Below are 17,530 nucleotides of genomic sequence, written 5' to 3' on the forward strand. Positions count from 1 at the left end.
GGTGCCCTGTGCTCTTCACAGATGAAAGCAGGTTCACACTGAGCACGTGACAGACATGACAGAGTCTGGAGACGCCGTGGAGAACGTTCTGCTGCCTGCAACATCCTCCAGCATGACCGGTTTGGCGGTGGGTCAGTCATGGTGTGGGGTGGCATTTCTTTGGGGGGCCGCACAGCCCTCCATGTGCTCGCCAGAGGTAGCCTGACTGCCATTAGGTACCGAGATGAGATCCTCAGACCCCTTGTGAGACCATATGCTGGTGCGGTTGGCCCTGGGTTCCTCCTAATGCAAGACAATGCTAGACCTCATGTGGCTGGAGTGTGTCAGCAGTTCCTGCAAGAGGAAGGCATTGATGCTATGGACTGGCCCGCCCGTTCCCCAGACCTGAATCCAATTGAGCACATCTGGGACATCATGTCTCGCTCCATCCACCAACGCCACGTTGCACCACAGACTGTCCAGGAATTGGCGGATGCTTTAGTCCAGGTCTAGGAGGAGATCCCTCAGGAGACCATCCGCCACCTCATCAGGAGCATGCCCAGGCGTTGTAGGGAGGTCATACAGGCACGTGGAGGCCACACACACTACTGAGCCTCATTTTGACTTGTTTTAAGGACATTACATCAAAGTTGGATCAGCCTGTAGTGCGGTTTCACTTTCATTTTGAGTGTGACTCCAAATCCAGACCTCCATGGGTTGATAAATTGGATTTCCATTGATTATTTTTGTGTGATTTTGTTGTCAGCACATTCAACTATGTAAAGAAAAAAGTATTTAATAAGATTATTTCTTTCATTCAGATCTAGGATGTGTTGTTTAAGTGTTCCCTTTATTTTTTTGAGCAGTGTTTAACCATGTTTTGAGGCTATACAGTTGTTCACATTTACATTGTTTACAAATGTTGGAGTAAAACAAGCTTATATTTTGGGTTCTGATGGGGTACGACAGTTGAACTAAGCTCATGTGGCATTCACAAGTTATATTCTTCAAGAATCAATTGGTACATATCATTTAATATATCAATCTCTTTAAAAAATAAATATATTATTATTTGAGGAACATTGCCAAGACTAATATTTACATGTATGTATAAACATTAAAATGGATATAAAGTACACTACATTGCTGTATTCTCATGTGGTTTTCCTTATACAATTCCAATAATGTTACTAAGTTCTGATCCTGCAGAGAATTAGCTATGTACAGTATGTAGCTAAAATCTTGAACAATGTTTGTTGTGTTGCACATGTTCCCAGTGAAATGAATTAAACAATTCAAATAAATCCTATCTTATTGTCTGACAGGAGGCCCCTGACTTTGTGAGCTCCATCGGTCTGCGTGTGGACATCGCTCTGCATGACCCAGACTCCAGTCCTGTTCTAGATGTCCTCCGTCCTACCTCATGGGAGTTCTTTGTGAGTTTCAGTAATATGTGATATAGTGTACAGTACCAGTATAAAGTTTGGACACACCTTCTCATTCCAGGGTTTTTCTTTATTTGTACTATTTTCTACATTGTAGAATAATAGTGAAGAAATAACACATAACACAATGTAGTAAACTAAAAAGTGTTAAACAAATAAAAACATTTTATTTTTGAGATTCTTCAAAGTAGCCACCCTTTGCCTTGATGACAGCTTTGCACACTCTTGGCAGTTGCTTGAAGTTTTTTTTTAAATGTCTATTGATAGTAGTATCTGTGCTTTATGTGTTAGTGCAGGGTTATGGCTAGGGTTAGGGTTAGGGTTAGTGCAGGGTTAGGGTTAGGGTTAGTGTTAGTGCAGGGTTAGGGTTGAGGCTAGGGCTAGGGTTGTGGTTGTGGTTGAGGCTAGGGCTAGGGTTGTGGTTGAGGCTAGGGCTAGGGTTGTGGTTGAGGCTAGGGCTAGGGTTAGGGCTAGTGTTCGGGCTAGTGTTAGGGTTAGGGCTAGGGTTAGCATTAGTGTTAGTGTTGGGCTAGGGTTAGAGCTAGGGCTAGGGTTAGGGTTAGGGTTGAGGCTAGGGCTAGGGTTGTGGTTGAGGCTAGGGCTAGGGTTAGGGCTAGTGTTAGGGTTAGGGTTGTGGTTGCAGCTAGGGCTAGTGTTAGGGTTAGGGCTAGGGTTAGCGTTAGTGTTAGTGTTGGGCTAGGGTTAGAGCTAGGGCTAGGGTTAGGGTTAGGGTTGAGGCTAGGGCTAGGGTTGTGGTTGTGGTTGAGGCTAGGGCTAGGGTTAGGGCTAGTGTTAGGGTTAGGGTTGTGGTTGCAGCTAGGGCTAGTGTTAGGGTTAGTGTTAGTGCAGGGTTCGGGCTAGGGTTCGGGTTAGGGCTTTGGTTAGGGTTGTGGTTGAGGCTAGGGTTAGGGCTAGTGTTCGGGCTAGTGTTAGGGCTAGGGTTAGCGTTAGTGTTAGTGTTGGGCTAGGGTTAGAGCTAGGGCTAGGGTTAGGGTTGTGGTTGAGGCTAGGGCTAGGGTTAGGGTTGTGGTTGAGGCTAGGGTTGTGGTTGAGGCTAGGGTTGTGGTTGAGGCTAGGGTTGTGGTTGAGGCTAGGGTTGTGGTTGAGGCTAGGGTTGTGGTTGAGGCTAGGGTTGTGGTTGAGGCTAGGGTTGTGGTTGAGGCTAGGGCTGGGGCTAGGGTTGGGGCTAGGGTTGGGGCTAGGGTTGGGGCTAGGGTTGGGGCTAGGGTTGTGGTTGAGGCTAGGGTTGTGGTTGAGGCTAGGGTTGTGGTTGAGGCTAGGGTTGTGGTTGAGGCTAGGTGGTGAGCTAGGGTTGTGGTTGAGGCTAGGGTTGTGGTTGAGGCTAGGGTTGTGGTTGAGGCTAGGGTTGTGGTTGAGGCTAGGGTTGTGGTTGAGGCTAGGGTTGTGGTTGAGGCTAGGGCTAGGGCTAGGGCTAGGGTTGGGGTTGAGGCTAGGGTTGGGGTTGAGGCTAGGGTTAGGGCTAGGGTTAGGGTTGGGGTTGAGGCTAGGGTTGGGGTTGAGGCTAGGGTTGTGGTTGAGGCTAGGGTTGTGGTTGAGGCTAGGGTTGTGGTTGAGGCTAGGGTTAGAGTTGAACTGGGATGTAGAACTGGGATAGGGCACCTCCACATCTGAATTCCCAATTCAACCCCTAAACAGAGTGTCATGTCTCTCTTAACGCTCTTAACACAGATCCCATTCTCCAAAGACTGTGGCTCTGACGAGCTGTGTGAGAGTGACCTGCTCTTGAACGTCAAGAAAGGAGAGATCATTCCCAGGTGAGATCTGACACTCTGAATCCAGCATCGTAAATCCATACTGAACACGGCGCTCAATGGTGCAGGCTGCCTTAAACCGAAATCAATTCAATTCAAATGGCCTTTATTGGCATAGCGGAAACATATGTTTACATTGCCAAAGCATGTGAAACACAACAAACAAAAGTGAAATAAGCAATCAGAAATGAACACTCCCTATAAGATCTCATGAATAACAAACACAGTATTCCAAAATGTTTTTCTGTGGGACCGGACAAATAAAGTCATTTTCTGTTCTGCTGGTCTGCTTTAGTGGGAATAAACTTCCTCTATCAAGCCTTGCTGGTTAAAGAAAATAAATTCTGATTGTTTCATAAGTTGAAAGACAGAGGCCAGGATTCAAATACACCACAATGTAGCAACACTGCACTGAACTTGACTTTTAAAATAAATTCCCCTGACGTGATAGCATTTACAGTAAACACTATGGATGTTGGCTCAAACATAATTACCTTTAACAGTTAAGTGCAGTGCGATTTGTTTTCCAGCGAGTCATTATGATACAGAGACGGACAGACAGACGGAAGAAATTACAGACAGACAGACATTACAAACATTACAGACAGACGGACAGACGGACATTACAGACACAGACAGACAGACGGACATTACAGACAGACAGAGACAGATAGAGACGGACGGACAGACATTACAGACATTACAGACAGACATTACAGGCAGACATTACAGTGTCTCTATTATAAAGCACTGGAACAGTCCCACCCCATAATAATATAGTGTCTCCATTATAAAGCACTGGAACAGTCCCACCCCATAATAATATAGTGTCTTCATTATAAAGCACTGGAACAGTCCCACCCCATAATAATATAGTGTCTTCATTATAAAGCTTCATTATAAAGCACTAGAACAGTCCCACTCCATAATAATATAGTGTCTCCATTATAAAGTACTGGAACAGTCCCACTCCATAATAATATAGTGTCTTCATTATAAAGCACTGGAACAGTCCCACCCCATAATAATATAGTGTCTTCATTATAAAGCACTGGAACAGTCCCACCCCATAATAATATAGTGTCTCCATTATAAAGTACTGGAACAGTCCCACCCCATAATAATATAGTGTCTCCATTATAAAGCACTGGAACAGTCCCACCCCATAATAATATAGTGTCTCCATTATAAAGCACTGGAACAGTCCCACCCCATAATAATATAGTGTCTTCATTATAAAGCACTGGAACAGTCCCACCCCATAATAATATAGTGTCTTCATTATAAAGCACTGGAACAGTTCCACCCCATAATAATATAGTGTCTTCATTATAAAGCTTCATTATAAAGCACTGGAACAGTCCCACCCCATAATAATATAGTGTCTTCATTATAAAGCTTCATTGTAAAGCACTGGAACAGTTCCACCCCATAATAATATAGTGTCTTCATTATAAAGCACTGGAACAGTCCCACCCCATAATAATATAGTGTCTTCATTATAAAGCACTGGAACAGTTCCACCCCATAATAATATAGTGTCTTCATTATAAAGCACTGGAACAGTCCCACCCCATAATAATATAGTGTCTCCATTATAAAGCTTCATTATAAAGCACTAGAACAGTCCCACCCCATAATAATATAGTGTCTCCATTATAAAGCACTGGAACAGTCCCACCCCATAATAATATAGTGTCTTCATTATAAAGCACTGGAACAGTCCCACCCCATAATAATATAGTGTCTTCATTATAAAGCACTAGAACAGTCCCACCCCATAATAATATAGTGTCTCCATTATAAAGCACTGGAACAGTCCCACCCCATAATAATATAGTGTCTTCATTATAAAGCACTGGAACAGTTCCACCCCATAATAATATAGTGTCTTCATTATAAAGCTTCATTGTAAAGCACTGGAACAGTTCCACCCCATAATAATATAGTGTCTTCATTATAAAGCACTGGAACAGTCCCACCCCATAATAATATAGTGTCTTCATTATAAAGCACTGGAACAGTTCCACCCCATAATAATATAGTGTCTTCATTATAAAGCACTGGAACAGTCCCACCCCATAATAATATAGTGTCTTCATTATAAAGCTTCATTGTAAAGCACTGGAACAGTTCCACCCCATAATAATATAGTGTCTTCATTATAAAGCACTGGAACAGTCCCACCCCATAATAATATAGTGTCTTCATTATAAAGCACTGGAACAGTTCCACCCCATAATAATATAGTGTCTTCATTATAAAGCACTGGAACAGTCCCACCCCATAATAATATAGTGTCTTCATTATAAAGCTTCATTATAAAGCACTGGAACAGTTCCACCCCATAATAATATAGTGTCTCCATTATAAAGCTTCATTATAAAGCACTGGAACAGTCCCACCCCATAATAATATAGTGTCTCCATTATAAAGCTTCATTATAAAGCACTGGAACAGTCCCACCCCATAATAATATAGTGTTTCCATTATAAAGCTTCATTATAAAGCACTGGAACAGTCCCACCCCATAATAATATAGTGTCTCCATTATAAAGCTTCATTATAAAGCACTGGAACAGTCCCACCCCATAATAATATAGTGTCTCCATTATAAAGCTTCATTATAAAGCACTGGAACAGTCCCACCCCATAATAATATAGTGTCTCCATTATAAAGTACTGGAACAGTCCCACCCCATAATAATATGGTGTCTTCATTATAAAGCACTGGAACAGTCCCACCCCATAATAATATAGTGTCTTCATTATAAAGCTTCATTATAAAGCACTAGAACAGTCCCACCCCATAATAATATAGTGTCTCCATTATAAAGCACTGGAACAGTCCCACCCCATAATAATATAGTGTCTTCATTATAAAGCACTGGAACAGTCCCACCCCATAATAATATAGTGTCTCCATTATAAAGCACTGGAACAGTCCCACCCCATAATAATATAGTGTCTTCATTATAAAGCACTGGAACAGTTCCACCCCATAATAATATAGTGTCTTCATTATAAAGCTTCATTATAAAGCACTGGAACAGTCCCACTCCATAATAATATAGTGTCTTCATTATAAAGCTTCATTATAAAGCACTGGAACAGTCCCACCCCATAATAATATAGTGTCTTCATTATAAAGCACTGGAACAGTTCCACCCCATAATAATATAGTGTCTTCATTATAAAGCTTCATTATAAAGCACTGGAACAGTCCCACTCCATAATAATATAGTGTCTTCATTATAAAGCTTCATTATAAAGCACTAGAACAGTCCCACCCCATAATAATATAGTGTCTCCATTATAAAGCACTGGAACAGTCCCACCCCATAATAATATAGTGTCTCCATTATAAAGGACTAGAACAGTCCCACCCCATAATAATATAGTGTCTTCATTATAAAGCACTGGAACAGTCCCACCCCATAATAATATAGTGTCTCCATTATAAAGCACTAGAACAGTCCCACCCCATAATAATATAGTGTCTTCATTATAAAGCTTCATTATAAAGCACTGGAACAGTCCCACCCCATAATAATATAGTGTCTTCATTATAAAGCACTGGAACAGTCCCACCCCATAATAATATAGTGTCTTCATTATAAAGCACTGGAACAGTCCCACCCCATAATAATATGGTGTCTTCATTATAAAGCACTAGAACAGTCCCACCCCATAATAATATAGTGTCTTCATTATAAAGCTTCATTATAAAGCACTGGAACAGTCCCACCCCATAATAATATGGTGTCTCCATTATAAAGCACTGGAACAGTCCCACCCCATAATAATATGGTGTCTTCATTATAAAGCACTAGAACAGTCCCACCCCATAATAATATAGTGTCTTCATTATAAAGCACTGGAACAGTCCCACTCACATACTGCAGGTATATTTTAACATTCATTCTTACCCCCTCTGTATTGTTTTGAGTAAAATGAGTGTTGTGTTTTGCAGCTCATCTAAGATGTTGGTCAGCTTTAAGAACAAGAGGCTGTCCTTCACTGTGTCTGTGACCAACAAGAAGGAGAATGCGTACAACACCCGAGTCATGGCCACATACTCCAAAAACCTCTTCTACGCCTCCATCACTCCTCCAGTATGGATCAGCCTCTTTGATTTTTAGCATGACACCCACTATAGGATGACTATTTGCATATTTATCAGTAAACATTCCCTAAAATTGTGGGATTAATTTCAGAGTGATGAAACAGAGGTGAAGTGTAGCTCCACCCGAGAGACTCGTAGCCTCTCGTGCCAGGTGGGATACCCAGCTTTAAGGAAGAACCAGGAGGTAAGACCTGACGACAAACAGAAAAACTATGGGCGTGTGTGTAGGTCTCTCTCTTTCCCTGTCAGCCAGAGATCAACAAACTACACATCTGTTCCCTGCAGGTGACATTCCTAATCAACTTTGACTTCAACCTGAATCAACTGCAGACCGAAGCTGACGTGAGCTTTGAAGCTCTAAGGTAGGAGTACACAGAACTTGCTTGTTTGTTGATCACATAGTAATCTCTCTTAGTCCTATGGATCTTCTGTTACATGACTGATTGATTGATTGATTGATTACAGTGACAGCACAGAGGTAAACCCCTCAGACAACCAAGCCTCTATCTCCATCCCTGTCCACTATGATTCAGAGATCGCTCTCTCCAGGGAAGCAAATCTCAATTTCTACGTGGTTGACATGGACAATGAGGTGAAGACCACAGTGAATACTTTCAATGACATCGGCCCTGAGTTAAAATTCTCTCTGAAGGTGAGAAATAATGCACAAACAGCTACACAGTCATTATGTGTCAGTCAGTCTGTGGTAAAATACTTCCCCCTTGTGGTAGAAATGGTAAGACAAGTGTTTTCTCTTCTGTTCAGGTTTCTACAGGGAATTTCCCAGTGAATATTGCCTACCTCACAGTCTCACTGCCCAGCTATACAGCAGGAGGCAACCCATTACTATATGTGACAGGAGTCAACACTGCACCTGTGAGTAAAAATAACCAGTCAACCTGTCTCTAAATAACTAGGCATGGCCCAGGGTTGCTGGTTCAAATCCCAGGTTTGATGGGGAGAATCTGGCAAGAATTACCTTTCTGATGGACTTAGTTATATTTTAAAGAGATTGACTGTTGCCCTCTTGTTGTTCTGCAGGCTGGAGATGTTAGCTGTGAAGTAGACAGCCTCGTCAATCCTCTGAAGATCAGTGAGAAGCCTTACACATCATCCTTCTCCAAGGAGAACCTTATGGGCACAGAGGAGCTGGTGCGTTTGTGTGTGCATTCCTGTGTGTATTTTTTGTGACAGAGAGAGACAAAGATAGATTCAAAGTTCTACATCTAATGATCTCCTCTGAATGCATATCAGGGTCATTCCTACGATGGTTCACAGTTTTACATCTAATGATCTCCTCTGAATGCATACCTGGGTCATTCCTACGATGGTTCACAGTTTTACATCTAATGATCTCCTCTGAATGCATATCAGGGTCATTCCTACGATGGTTTACAGTTTTACATCTAATGATCTCCTCTGAATGCATACCTGGGTCATTCCTACGATGCGGTGCCTTTTGGAACTCATAACTTTTGAGGAAAAAAGTATATATATTTAAAGGACAAATAGCATTCTAATCAGAAAAAGGACATATTGAAAAACATATTGGTCAAGGTCAGGCACTTGTTTCTTTTTTCAGGTTCTTTTTATAACCTGTCAGGTGCATAATCCTAACAGGGTGGACATTTGGAGGCCAAATTCAAATCAAATCAAAATCAAATGTTATTGGTCACATACACATATTTAGCAGATGTTATTGCTGTTGTAGCGAAATGCTTGTGTTCCTAGCTCCAACATTACAGTAATATCTAACAATTCACAAGAATACGCACAAATCTAAAAGTAATAGAATGGAATTAAGAAATATATACATTTTAGGACGAGCAATGTCGGAGTGGCATTGACTAAAATACAGTATATATGTATGAAATGAGTAAAACAGTATGTAAACATTAATAAAGTGACTAGTGTTACATTATTAAAGTGACCAGTGATTCCATGTACATAGGGCAGCAGCCTCTAAGGTGCAGGGTTGAGTTACCAGGTGGTAGCTGGCTAGTGATGGCCAAGAAATGACACACAAAAAAATAAATACTGCAAAGTTGCTTAGGAGCTAGAAGCAGTGCTGTCATGTCTGTCAATGCCATCTTTGTTCAAATTAGCCATAGCTCTGTGAGCAAGCAATTTTGAGCTAGCATAATTTTGAACACTTGAACAGAATTTTAACTTCTCTATCAAACATATTTTAACATTTTGAAATGTTGTTGATTTTTCTCTATAATTTAGCCTAACAGGGTGGAAATGTATTAGTGGGACATACAGACTAACAACATCAAACATGGAAGAATACATAAAGCTGAGTGTTTATATTTATTTAGCTTTGCACCATTGTTTCCCACCAAAGAAATGATGACACTTCCTGAATGTGGTGTCATTGTAGGAAGGGTTGTTTTCGTAAATGGAGAATTAAAACAAACTAACAGGGTGGAAAGGGATACCAGGGACACTCAGAAAATCTTGAATAAAATAATAATAAATACAATAATCATGAGGAAAAAAAACATTATTGATGAGAGAGAATTTAACCTGGCTATAAAATAATGAAGATTTGATTTATGTTATTACTTTAAGGCTTATATTTCTTGTGGAAGTTGATGAATAACACCCGAGGACATGGCAAAAACACCTACATCCACTGAAACAAAGTGTTCAAAATGCAGAAAATTCCCTTTCAAGATCCATATTTTAGTTTTTTTAAGGTAAAGGACACCTGACTTTATATTTAAAGCCTTTTGTACTCCACATTTTACACTAAATAAGAAGTTATATTTCCTTGGGACAGAAAAGCCACCGCATGGTAGGAATGACCCATCTATTGTTTTTGGATTCTTCCAGAACTGTAAGACAGCCAAGTGCCAGCCTATGAAATGTGTCCTGAAAGACATGGGGATGATGAGCGATTTCTTTGTGAACATGACCACACGGATATGGAACGGTACCTTTGCTGCTGTAAGTATAGATAGACAAATTAATCTGTTCCTCATCATTTACATGCTTGCTTCTCCTCCTCTTTAATGGTGTCCAGACATCACCTCATTAATCCTCCTCTTGTGTTGTCTCTGAGCAGTCCTCATTCCAGTCCACTGTGCTGACTGTGAGCACAGAGATAGAGACTTCCCAACCTGAACTGCTGGTCATCTCTCACAAGCACCTGACGGTACTGGACTAATACATAAAATACTTTTAAATACACCTTAATGTTATATCTCTGATGTCCAGGCAGAGTTTGTTAATTTGTTCAAGTTCAATGTGTTTAGATGACCAGCATATTAACAGCTACACTCCTTGTATTGCCTGACTGCTGGTGTGAAAGATCCTGTCTTCTCCTGAACACTGTCTTCTGTCTCCTGACCTGTCTGCAGGTTGGCGTCACCATCAGTAAACCAGGGATGAAAGGGGAGATCCCTGTAGGCGTTATTGTGGGCAGTGTGATTGGAGGCCTGCTTCTATTGGCTCTCGTCATTGGCCTGCTTTGGAAGGTATGTGCCAGTCTTTTGCACTTTATGATGTAAAACTCTCTTATACTGAACTACTGAAAATTAGCAGATGCTCTGAGCTATCCTAACAAGACCAGCTATCCTTACCTCTCACGCCAGTATCCCTCCACATTGTAAATATGGTATTAGAACTGACCCTGTATATACAGCGCTCTCTGTAATTATTGGGACAGTGAGGCATTTTTTCTTATTTTGGCTCTATACTCCAAAGGTTTGGATTTATCTGCACTTTAACCTCATGGTCATTGCTTGATTTCAAATCCAAACTTTTGGAGTATAGAGCCAAAAGAAAATTTAAAAAATGCTTCACTGTCTCAATTATTATGGAGGGCACCGTAGCTTCTTACTTTGTCGTGTTCTTATTACTTAGCGTGTGTTTTTGTTCTACCTTATTTTTAGTGTTACATTGATATTGATTACTGCATTGTTGGGTTTGGAGCTTGCAAGAAAGGCATTTCACGGCACTTGTGCATGTGTCATTAAAAACGTGAAACATGAGATTCTCCTACGTCATCTTTTATTCTTCCTTCACGTCTTCTGTTTGTGTGCCTTTCTCTCCCTCTGTCTCACTCTCGATCTGTCTCTCTCTGTCTCTCCTCCCAGTTTGGTTTCTTCAGGAGAAAGTACCAGAAGCTGATGAAAAACACTGATGAAGACCAGGCGGAGACCGAGGGTCTGCAGGACAACGCAGCAGCGTGAGAACCAGGCGCAGGAAAGAACCCATCTTAGAAACTACAATGTGCCAACAGACTGAGAACACAATGACCAAAGACCACAACCACAACCACACACAAACTGAATAAACATGATTTGTACATATATATTGAGCAAATGGCTTGTTAGTGGATGGGGCTGTTTGGGTGGTGGCTTTAACATGGTTTTGGTTGTGGAGTGAACGATTGCTTGGAGTGAACAAAAACACATTGTTTGAGCGTGTTAGAGAGTGTGTTTTGATTGGGACCAAAGAGACAACAGATTTTATTAGTGGAGGTAACATGATTCTCTAACCACCAAACACTTCCAAGCGAAGACCCCGTTATGTCAGCCATCTTGGATCCTCCATAGGGACGTTATTTATCTACAGTGCATTTTTGCTGGCTGAATTCATACTTCAGTACTGGTATTCCTTTTTATATATCTTCACGGAATTGTTGAGGCCTATTGTTGAGTATGAAGCTTGTGTATAGTAATTTGTCATATCAATTGATATCAATTGTTGAAAAGCACATTAGTATACTGTAAATAGCCTTTCAAATGGATATAGACAATAGTTTACACATGAGAGATTATGGACGTTATCATATCATAGCATGTTATCATATGCTAGCATATGACGTTCTCTGTGCTTTACATGGCAATGGGAGGGGTTTGGCATTATGTTGATGTCGAGGCATCCTTTTTTGTGAAAGAGAAATTTACTTGAATATCAAAATAATAATAGAACATCAACAACCCATACTTTCACTGAGGTACTTCCTGGCTTTGAGTATCTCAGTCACTGTTTTACAGAGACAACGCTGAATAATTACCCCAGCCATACAACTGCCTTGGGAGACACTGTGAAGATGCTGTCTTTAGAATATACACTGTATTCAAATCATATTCATGTAAAAATTGATTCATTGTACTATTTGTAAAAATGTAGTGATCTTAATCAAAGAAAAGCAGAGTTATTGAATGTGTAGAAAATAAGTATATTTATTGTGTGGTTTCTATATTAAATATGTATCATTCAAATACTTTATCAATAGATAAAACATAACACTTAAACAAGTGTTTTACTTATTCCCTACATAGCTATGGTGAAAATGCAATATTAGAAGCACTTACTGGTTAATCTGTTTATTTTGTAAAGTCATTGTATCATGATTGAGAGAAACAACAGCAAATAATTCACTGTAGGATACAGACAGTAGCAAAGACTAAACTCTGCGATAATGTTTATGAGAAATATTTTTGTACTGATATTTTTCCAGGTGTATTTTCTAAGGGTACATATCACTTCCTTCATTACGATTTTCGAGCATTCATTTTTTTTTTTTATGACAATGTTATTGTGTTCATTTAAACTTTTGATTTTCAAAGTGTTGTAAATATGCCGATGGGGAATATGATTTCATTAAAACTTTACGTACATAAAGGTGTGAATGACTTCATTTTTGTATTGTTAGGGACAGCTTTAGATTTACTGGGACTGTGTGTGATCTAATATTTGTCATAGAAAAGCTCCTAGATGAGGTCAGAGGTCAACTCTGTTCTGTCCACTGGCACTCCTTGTTCTCTTTTCAACAGGACTCATCAGCTTCATACACCTCCTACCAAAGACAGAAAAAAGACCCCAGTATTAGCTTCCCGTGGAACTAATGCTGCGTTCATAACCAAGTGGAAGGTGGTAATTACCAGTTGAGAATTCGTAAATAACAGTTCAATACATTCATGTGCTTTGAACTCATTGAGAAACACTGATTGGCTAATGGCCAACAAGCTACGCCAACCTTAAACTACAGCTATCATGATTTTAAACAAATTATAATGTTAAAAACCATATTCATAGATTGCTTTTTATGACTAAATGTTTTGTTGTTACATTAAACTGCCGCAAATGCTGTTATAGAAGTAATTTCTTTAGTAGGTCCTTTCAGAGGTCAGAATGTAGGAGAAGTCTGTGATCAGGATGATAGAAGTTACCCACTAGTAATTACCAGTTGGAGGGGCGTTCAGTTGGATTATTCCCAGTCCTATGTGGTAAATACCACCTTCTCACTTGGTTATGAATTCAGCATAATGCACCAATTCAAACTGTGTCAGACAGGCTTCAGCCAGGCTCTGGAGCCATGTGACTGTCACTTGACAATGATTCGTTTCACGCAACTCTTACTTAAAGAATACCCTATGCCTTGTGATCATTATGCAGAGCATTGTACAAAGTACACCATACATACATTTTGTAAACACTTTACATTAAGTTGCTCTTATACCTGTGTAGTAAAAATTTAATTATTACTATAGTACTGTAACAACACTGTATTAACACATAAAGCATGTCCGTGATGACAATAACTGGTCATCTGTAACTCAGTTGGTAGATCATGGTGCTTGTAACTCAGTTGGTAGATGGTGCTTGTAGCTCAGTTGGTAGATCATGGTGCTTGTAACTCAGTTGGTAGATGGTGCTTGTAACTCAGTTGGTAGAGGATGGTGCTTGTAACTCAGTTGGTAGATCATGGTGATTGTAGCTCAGTTGGTAGATGGTGCTTGTAACTCAGTTGGTAGATCATGGTGCTTGTAACTCAGTTGGTAGATGGTGCTTGTAACTCAGTTGGTAGAGGATGGTGCTTGTAACTCAGTTGGTAGATCATGGTGCTTGTAACTCAGTTGGTAGATGGTGCTTGTAACTCAGTTGGTAGAGGATGGTGCTTGTAACTCAGTTGGTAGATCATGGTGCTTGTAACTCAGTTGGTAGATGGTGCTTGTAACTCAGTTGGTAGATCATGGTGCTTGTAACTCAGTTGGTAGATCATGGTGCTTGTAACTCAGTTGGTAGATCATGGTGCTTGTAACTCAGTTGGTAGATGGTGCTTGTAGCTCAGTTGGTAGATCATGGTGCTTGTAACTCAGTTGGTAGATAATGGTGCTTGTAACTCAGTTGGTAGATCATTGTGCTTGTAGCTCAGTTGGTAGATCATGGTGCTTGTAACTCAGTTGGTAGATCATGGTGCTTGTAGCTCAGTTGGTAGATCATGGTGCTTGTAACTCAGTTGGTAGATGGTGCTTGTAGCTCAGTTGGTAGATGGTGCTTGTATCTCAGTTGGTAGATGGTGCTTGTATCTCAGTTGGTAGATCATGGTGCTTGTAACTCAGTTGGTAGATGGTGCTTGTATCTCAGTTGGTAGATCATGGTGCTTGTAGCTCAGTTGGTAGATCATGGTGCTTGTAACTCAGTTGGTAGATGGTGCTTGTAGCTCAGTTGGTAGATCATGGTGCTTGTAACTCAGTTGGTAGATCATGGTGCTTGTAGCTCAGTTGGTAGATCATGGTGCTTGTAACTCAGTTGGTAGATGGTGCTTGTATCTCAGTTGGTAGATCATGGTGCTTGTAGCTCAGTTGGTAGATCATGGTGCTTGTAACTCAGTTGGTAGATGGTGCTTGTAGCTCAGTTGGTAGATCATGGTGCTTGTAACTCAGTTGGTAGATCATGGTGCTTGTAACTCAGTTGGTAGATCATGGTGCTTGTAACTCAGTTGGTAGATCATGGTGCTTGTAACTCAGTTGGTAGATGGTGCTTGTAACTCAGTTGGCAGATCATGGTGCTTGTAACTCAGTTGGTAGATCATGGTGCTTGTAACTCAGTTGGTAGATCATGGTGCTTGTAACTCAGTTGGTAGATCATTGTGCTTGTAACTCAGTTGGTAGATCATGGTGTTTGTAACTCAGTTGGTAGATCATGGTGCTTGTAACTCAGTTGGTAGATCATGGTGCTTGTAACTCAGTTGGTAGATCATGGTGCTTGTAACTCAGTTGGTAGATCATGGTGCTTGTAACTCAGTTGGTAGATCATGGTGCTTGTAACTCAGTTGGTAGATGGTGCTTGTAACTCAGTTGGTAGATCATGGTGCTTGTAACTCAGTTGGTAGATCATGGTGCTTGTAACTCAGTTGGTAGATCATGGTGCTTGTAACTCAGTTGGTAGATCATGGTGCTTGCTACACCAGGAAAGTGGTTTTGATTGCCGGGACCACCCATAATGTATGTATGCATGACTAAGTCACATTTGGATAAAAGATCTGGTAAATGGCATATATTATTATATTATATTATTATTACATATTAGATTATAAACAACCTTCTTTGCTTCTCTGTCTGTAACTACATGATCAGGTGTTTTTACCTTCTTCCGAATGGGCACGGTGGCTTTCAGGGTGTTTTCACCTTCTTCCATATGGGCACGGTGGCATTCAGGGTGTTTTCACCTTCTTCCATATGGGCACGGTGGCTTTCAGGGTGTTTTCACCTTCTTCCATATGGGCACAGTGGCTTTCAGGGTGTTTTCACCTTCTTCCATATGGGCACGGTGGCTTTCAGGGTGTTTTCACCTTCTTCCATATGGGCACGGTGGCATTCAGGGTGTTTTCACCTTCTTCCATATGGGCACGGTGGCTTTCAGGGTGTTTTCACCTTCTTCCATATGGGCACGGTGGCTTTCAGGGTGTTTTCACCTTCTTCCATATGGGCACAGTGGCTTTCAGGGTGTTTTCACCTTCTTCCATATGGGCACGGTGGCATTCAGGGTGTTTTCACCTTCTTCCATATGGGCACGGTGGCTTTCAGGGTGTTTTCACCTTCTTCCATATGGGCACGGTGGCTTTCAGGGTGTTTTCACCTTCTTCCATATGGGCACGGTGGCATTCAGGGTGTTTTCACCTTCTTCCATATGGGCACGGTGGCTTTCAGGGTGTTTTCACCTTCTTCCATATGGGCACAGTGGCTTTCAGGGTGTTTTCACCTTCTTCCATATGGGCACGGTGGCTTTCAGGGTGTTTTCACCTTCTTCCATATGGGCACGGTGGCATTCAGGGTGTTTTCACCTTCTTCCATATGGGCACGGTGGCTTTCAGGGTGTTTTCACCTTCTTCCATATGGGCACGGTGGCTTTCAGGGTGTTTTCACCTTCTTCCATATGGGCACGGTGGCTTTCAGGGTGTTTTCACCTTCTTCCATATGGGCACGGTGGCTTTCAGGGTGTTTTTACCTTCTTCCATATGGGCACAGTAGCTTTCAGGGTGTTTTTACCTTCTTCCATATGGGCACGGTGGCTTTCAGGGTGTCTATACAGAACTGCACTGCCTCCAGAGAGTTCCCTCGGTGAGGAGATGAGATGCCGATGATCACACTGGGCTCATTCACAGGCACCAGCCTGGAAAACAGAAGAATTCACTTAGTCTTGTAGCAGTCTCTCATAAAGTTACAGTTCCCCACACATAGTCTCACATACTAACAGAGTTAATGTCTCAAAGTTACAACACTGTTATTAGTTAGTTAGTTAGTTAGTTAGTTAGTTAGTTAGTTAGTTAGTTAGTTAGTTAGTTAGTTAGTTAGTTAGTTAGTTAGTTAGTTCGTTCGTTCGTTTACCAGGAATGCGACAAGGAGAGTTGTGTGAAGCTCACCCCAGTCGATGATGGACACAGACGTGCCTGACAGTGGGCCATCTTGCCCTGATGTCTGTGTAGATCTTCCTGAGTTCTGATTGGGCCATGGAGACATTAGCTTCATACTCCAACTGCACCACCTTCTTCCCCTCAAAATTGTTCCTTGTTGTCCCTGAAATGATTCATTAATCACCATCATGGACATCCTGGCCTTGACTGGACATGTGTGAGCGACTGGGTTCAAACTTCCAACCAGGGTCTATTGTGTTCCACGAGACTGACTGTAATAGCCTGCTGAGCTAAAGCCTAACACAAGCCTTCAGTGTAAATGGGTGTGCTCTGATCAGTGGTGTAAAGTTCTTAAGTAAAAATATTTGAAAGTACTACTTAAGTCGTTTTTTGGGGTATCTGGACTTTACTATTTATATTTTTGACAACTTTTACTTCACTACATTTCTCAAGAAAATAATGTACTTTTTACTCCACACATTTTCCCTGACACCCAAAAGTACTCGTTACATTTCAAATGCTTAGCAGGACAGGAAAATGGCACTTCTCATGA

General features: G+C 41.1%; 2 protein-coding genes across 2 annotated transcripts in view; one reads left to right on the forward strand and one right to left on the reverse strand.

Moving 5' to 3' along the window:
• LOC115149386 (integrin alpha-2) overlaps nucleotides 1-11,639 on the forward strand; it is a 38,001-nt gene extending 26,362 nt beyond the window's left edge. Inside the window, exons 18-29 of the mRNA XM_029692212.1 lie at nucleotides 1,305-1,415; nucleotides 3,114-3,199; nucleotides 7,170-7,311; nucleotides 7,414-7,506; nucleotides 7,608-7,684; nucleotides 7,788-7,974; nucleotides 8,088-8,198; nucleotides 8,364-8,474; nucleotides 10,161-10,274; nucleotides 10,393-10,482; nucleotides 10,688-10,804; nucleotides 11,426-11,639. Coding sequence (XP_029548072.1) covers nucleotides 1,305-1,415; nucleotides 3,114-3,199; nucleotides 7,170-7,311; nucleotides 7,414-7,506; nucleotides 7,608-7,684; nucleotides 7,788-7,974; nucleotides 8,088-8,198; nucleotides 8,364-8,474; nucleotides 10,161-10,274; nucleotides 10,393-10,482; nucleotides 10,688-10,804; nucleotides 11,426-11,521 — 1,335 coding nt within the window. The 3' untranslated portion in view covers nucleotides 11,522-11,639. The remainder of the gene's footprint in view (nucleotides 1-1,304; nucleotides 1,416-3,113; nucleotides 3,200-7,169; nucleotides 7,312-7,413; nucleotides 7,507-7,607; nucleotides 7,685-7,787; nucleotides 7,975-8,087; nucleotides 8,199-8,363; nucleotides 8,475-10,160; nucleotides 10,275-10,392; nucleotides 10,483-10,687; nucleotides 10,805-11,425) is intronic.
• A 1,008-nt stretch (nucleotides 11,640-12,647) lies between these two features.
• Nucleotides 12,648-17,113, reverse strand: LOC115149391 (molybdopterin synthase catalytic subunit-like). Its single transcript, XM_029692216.1, has 3 exons — nucleotides 16,987-17,113; nucleotides 16,613-16,736; nucleotides 12,648-13,137 (listed from the first exon to the last, which is right to left on the reverse strand). Exons 1-3 carry the CDS (start codon nucleotides 17,073-17,075, stop codon nucleotides 13,108-13,110), a joined length of 243 nt encoding a protein of 80 aa, XP_029548076.1. The 5' UTR covers nucleotides 17,076-17,113; the 3' UTR covers nucleotides 12,648-13,107.
• Nucleotides 17,114-17,530: the final 417 nt, after the last annotated feature.

Source organism: Salmo trutta, chromosome 15 (genome assembly GCF_901001165.1).
Source record: "Salmo trutta chromosome 15, fSalTru1.1, whole genome shotgun sequence".
In the NCBI taxonomy this organism is placed as follows: Eukaryota; Metazoa; Chordata; class Actinopteri; order Salmoniformes; family Salmonidae; genus Salmo; species Salmo trutta.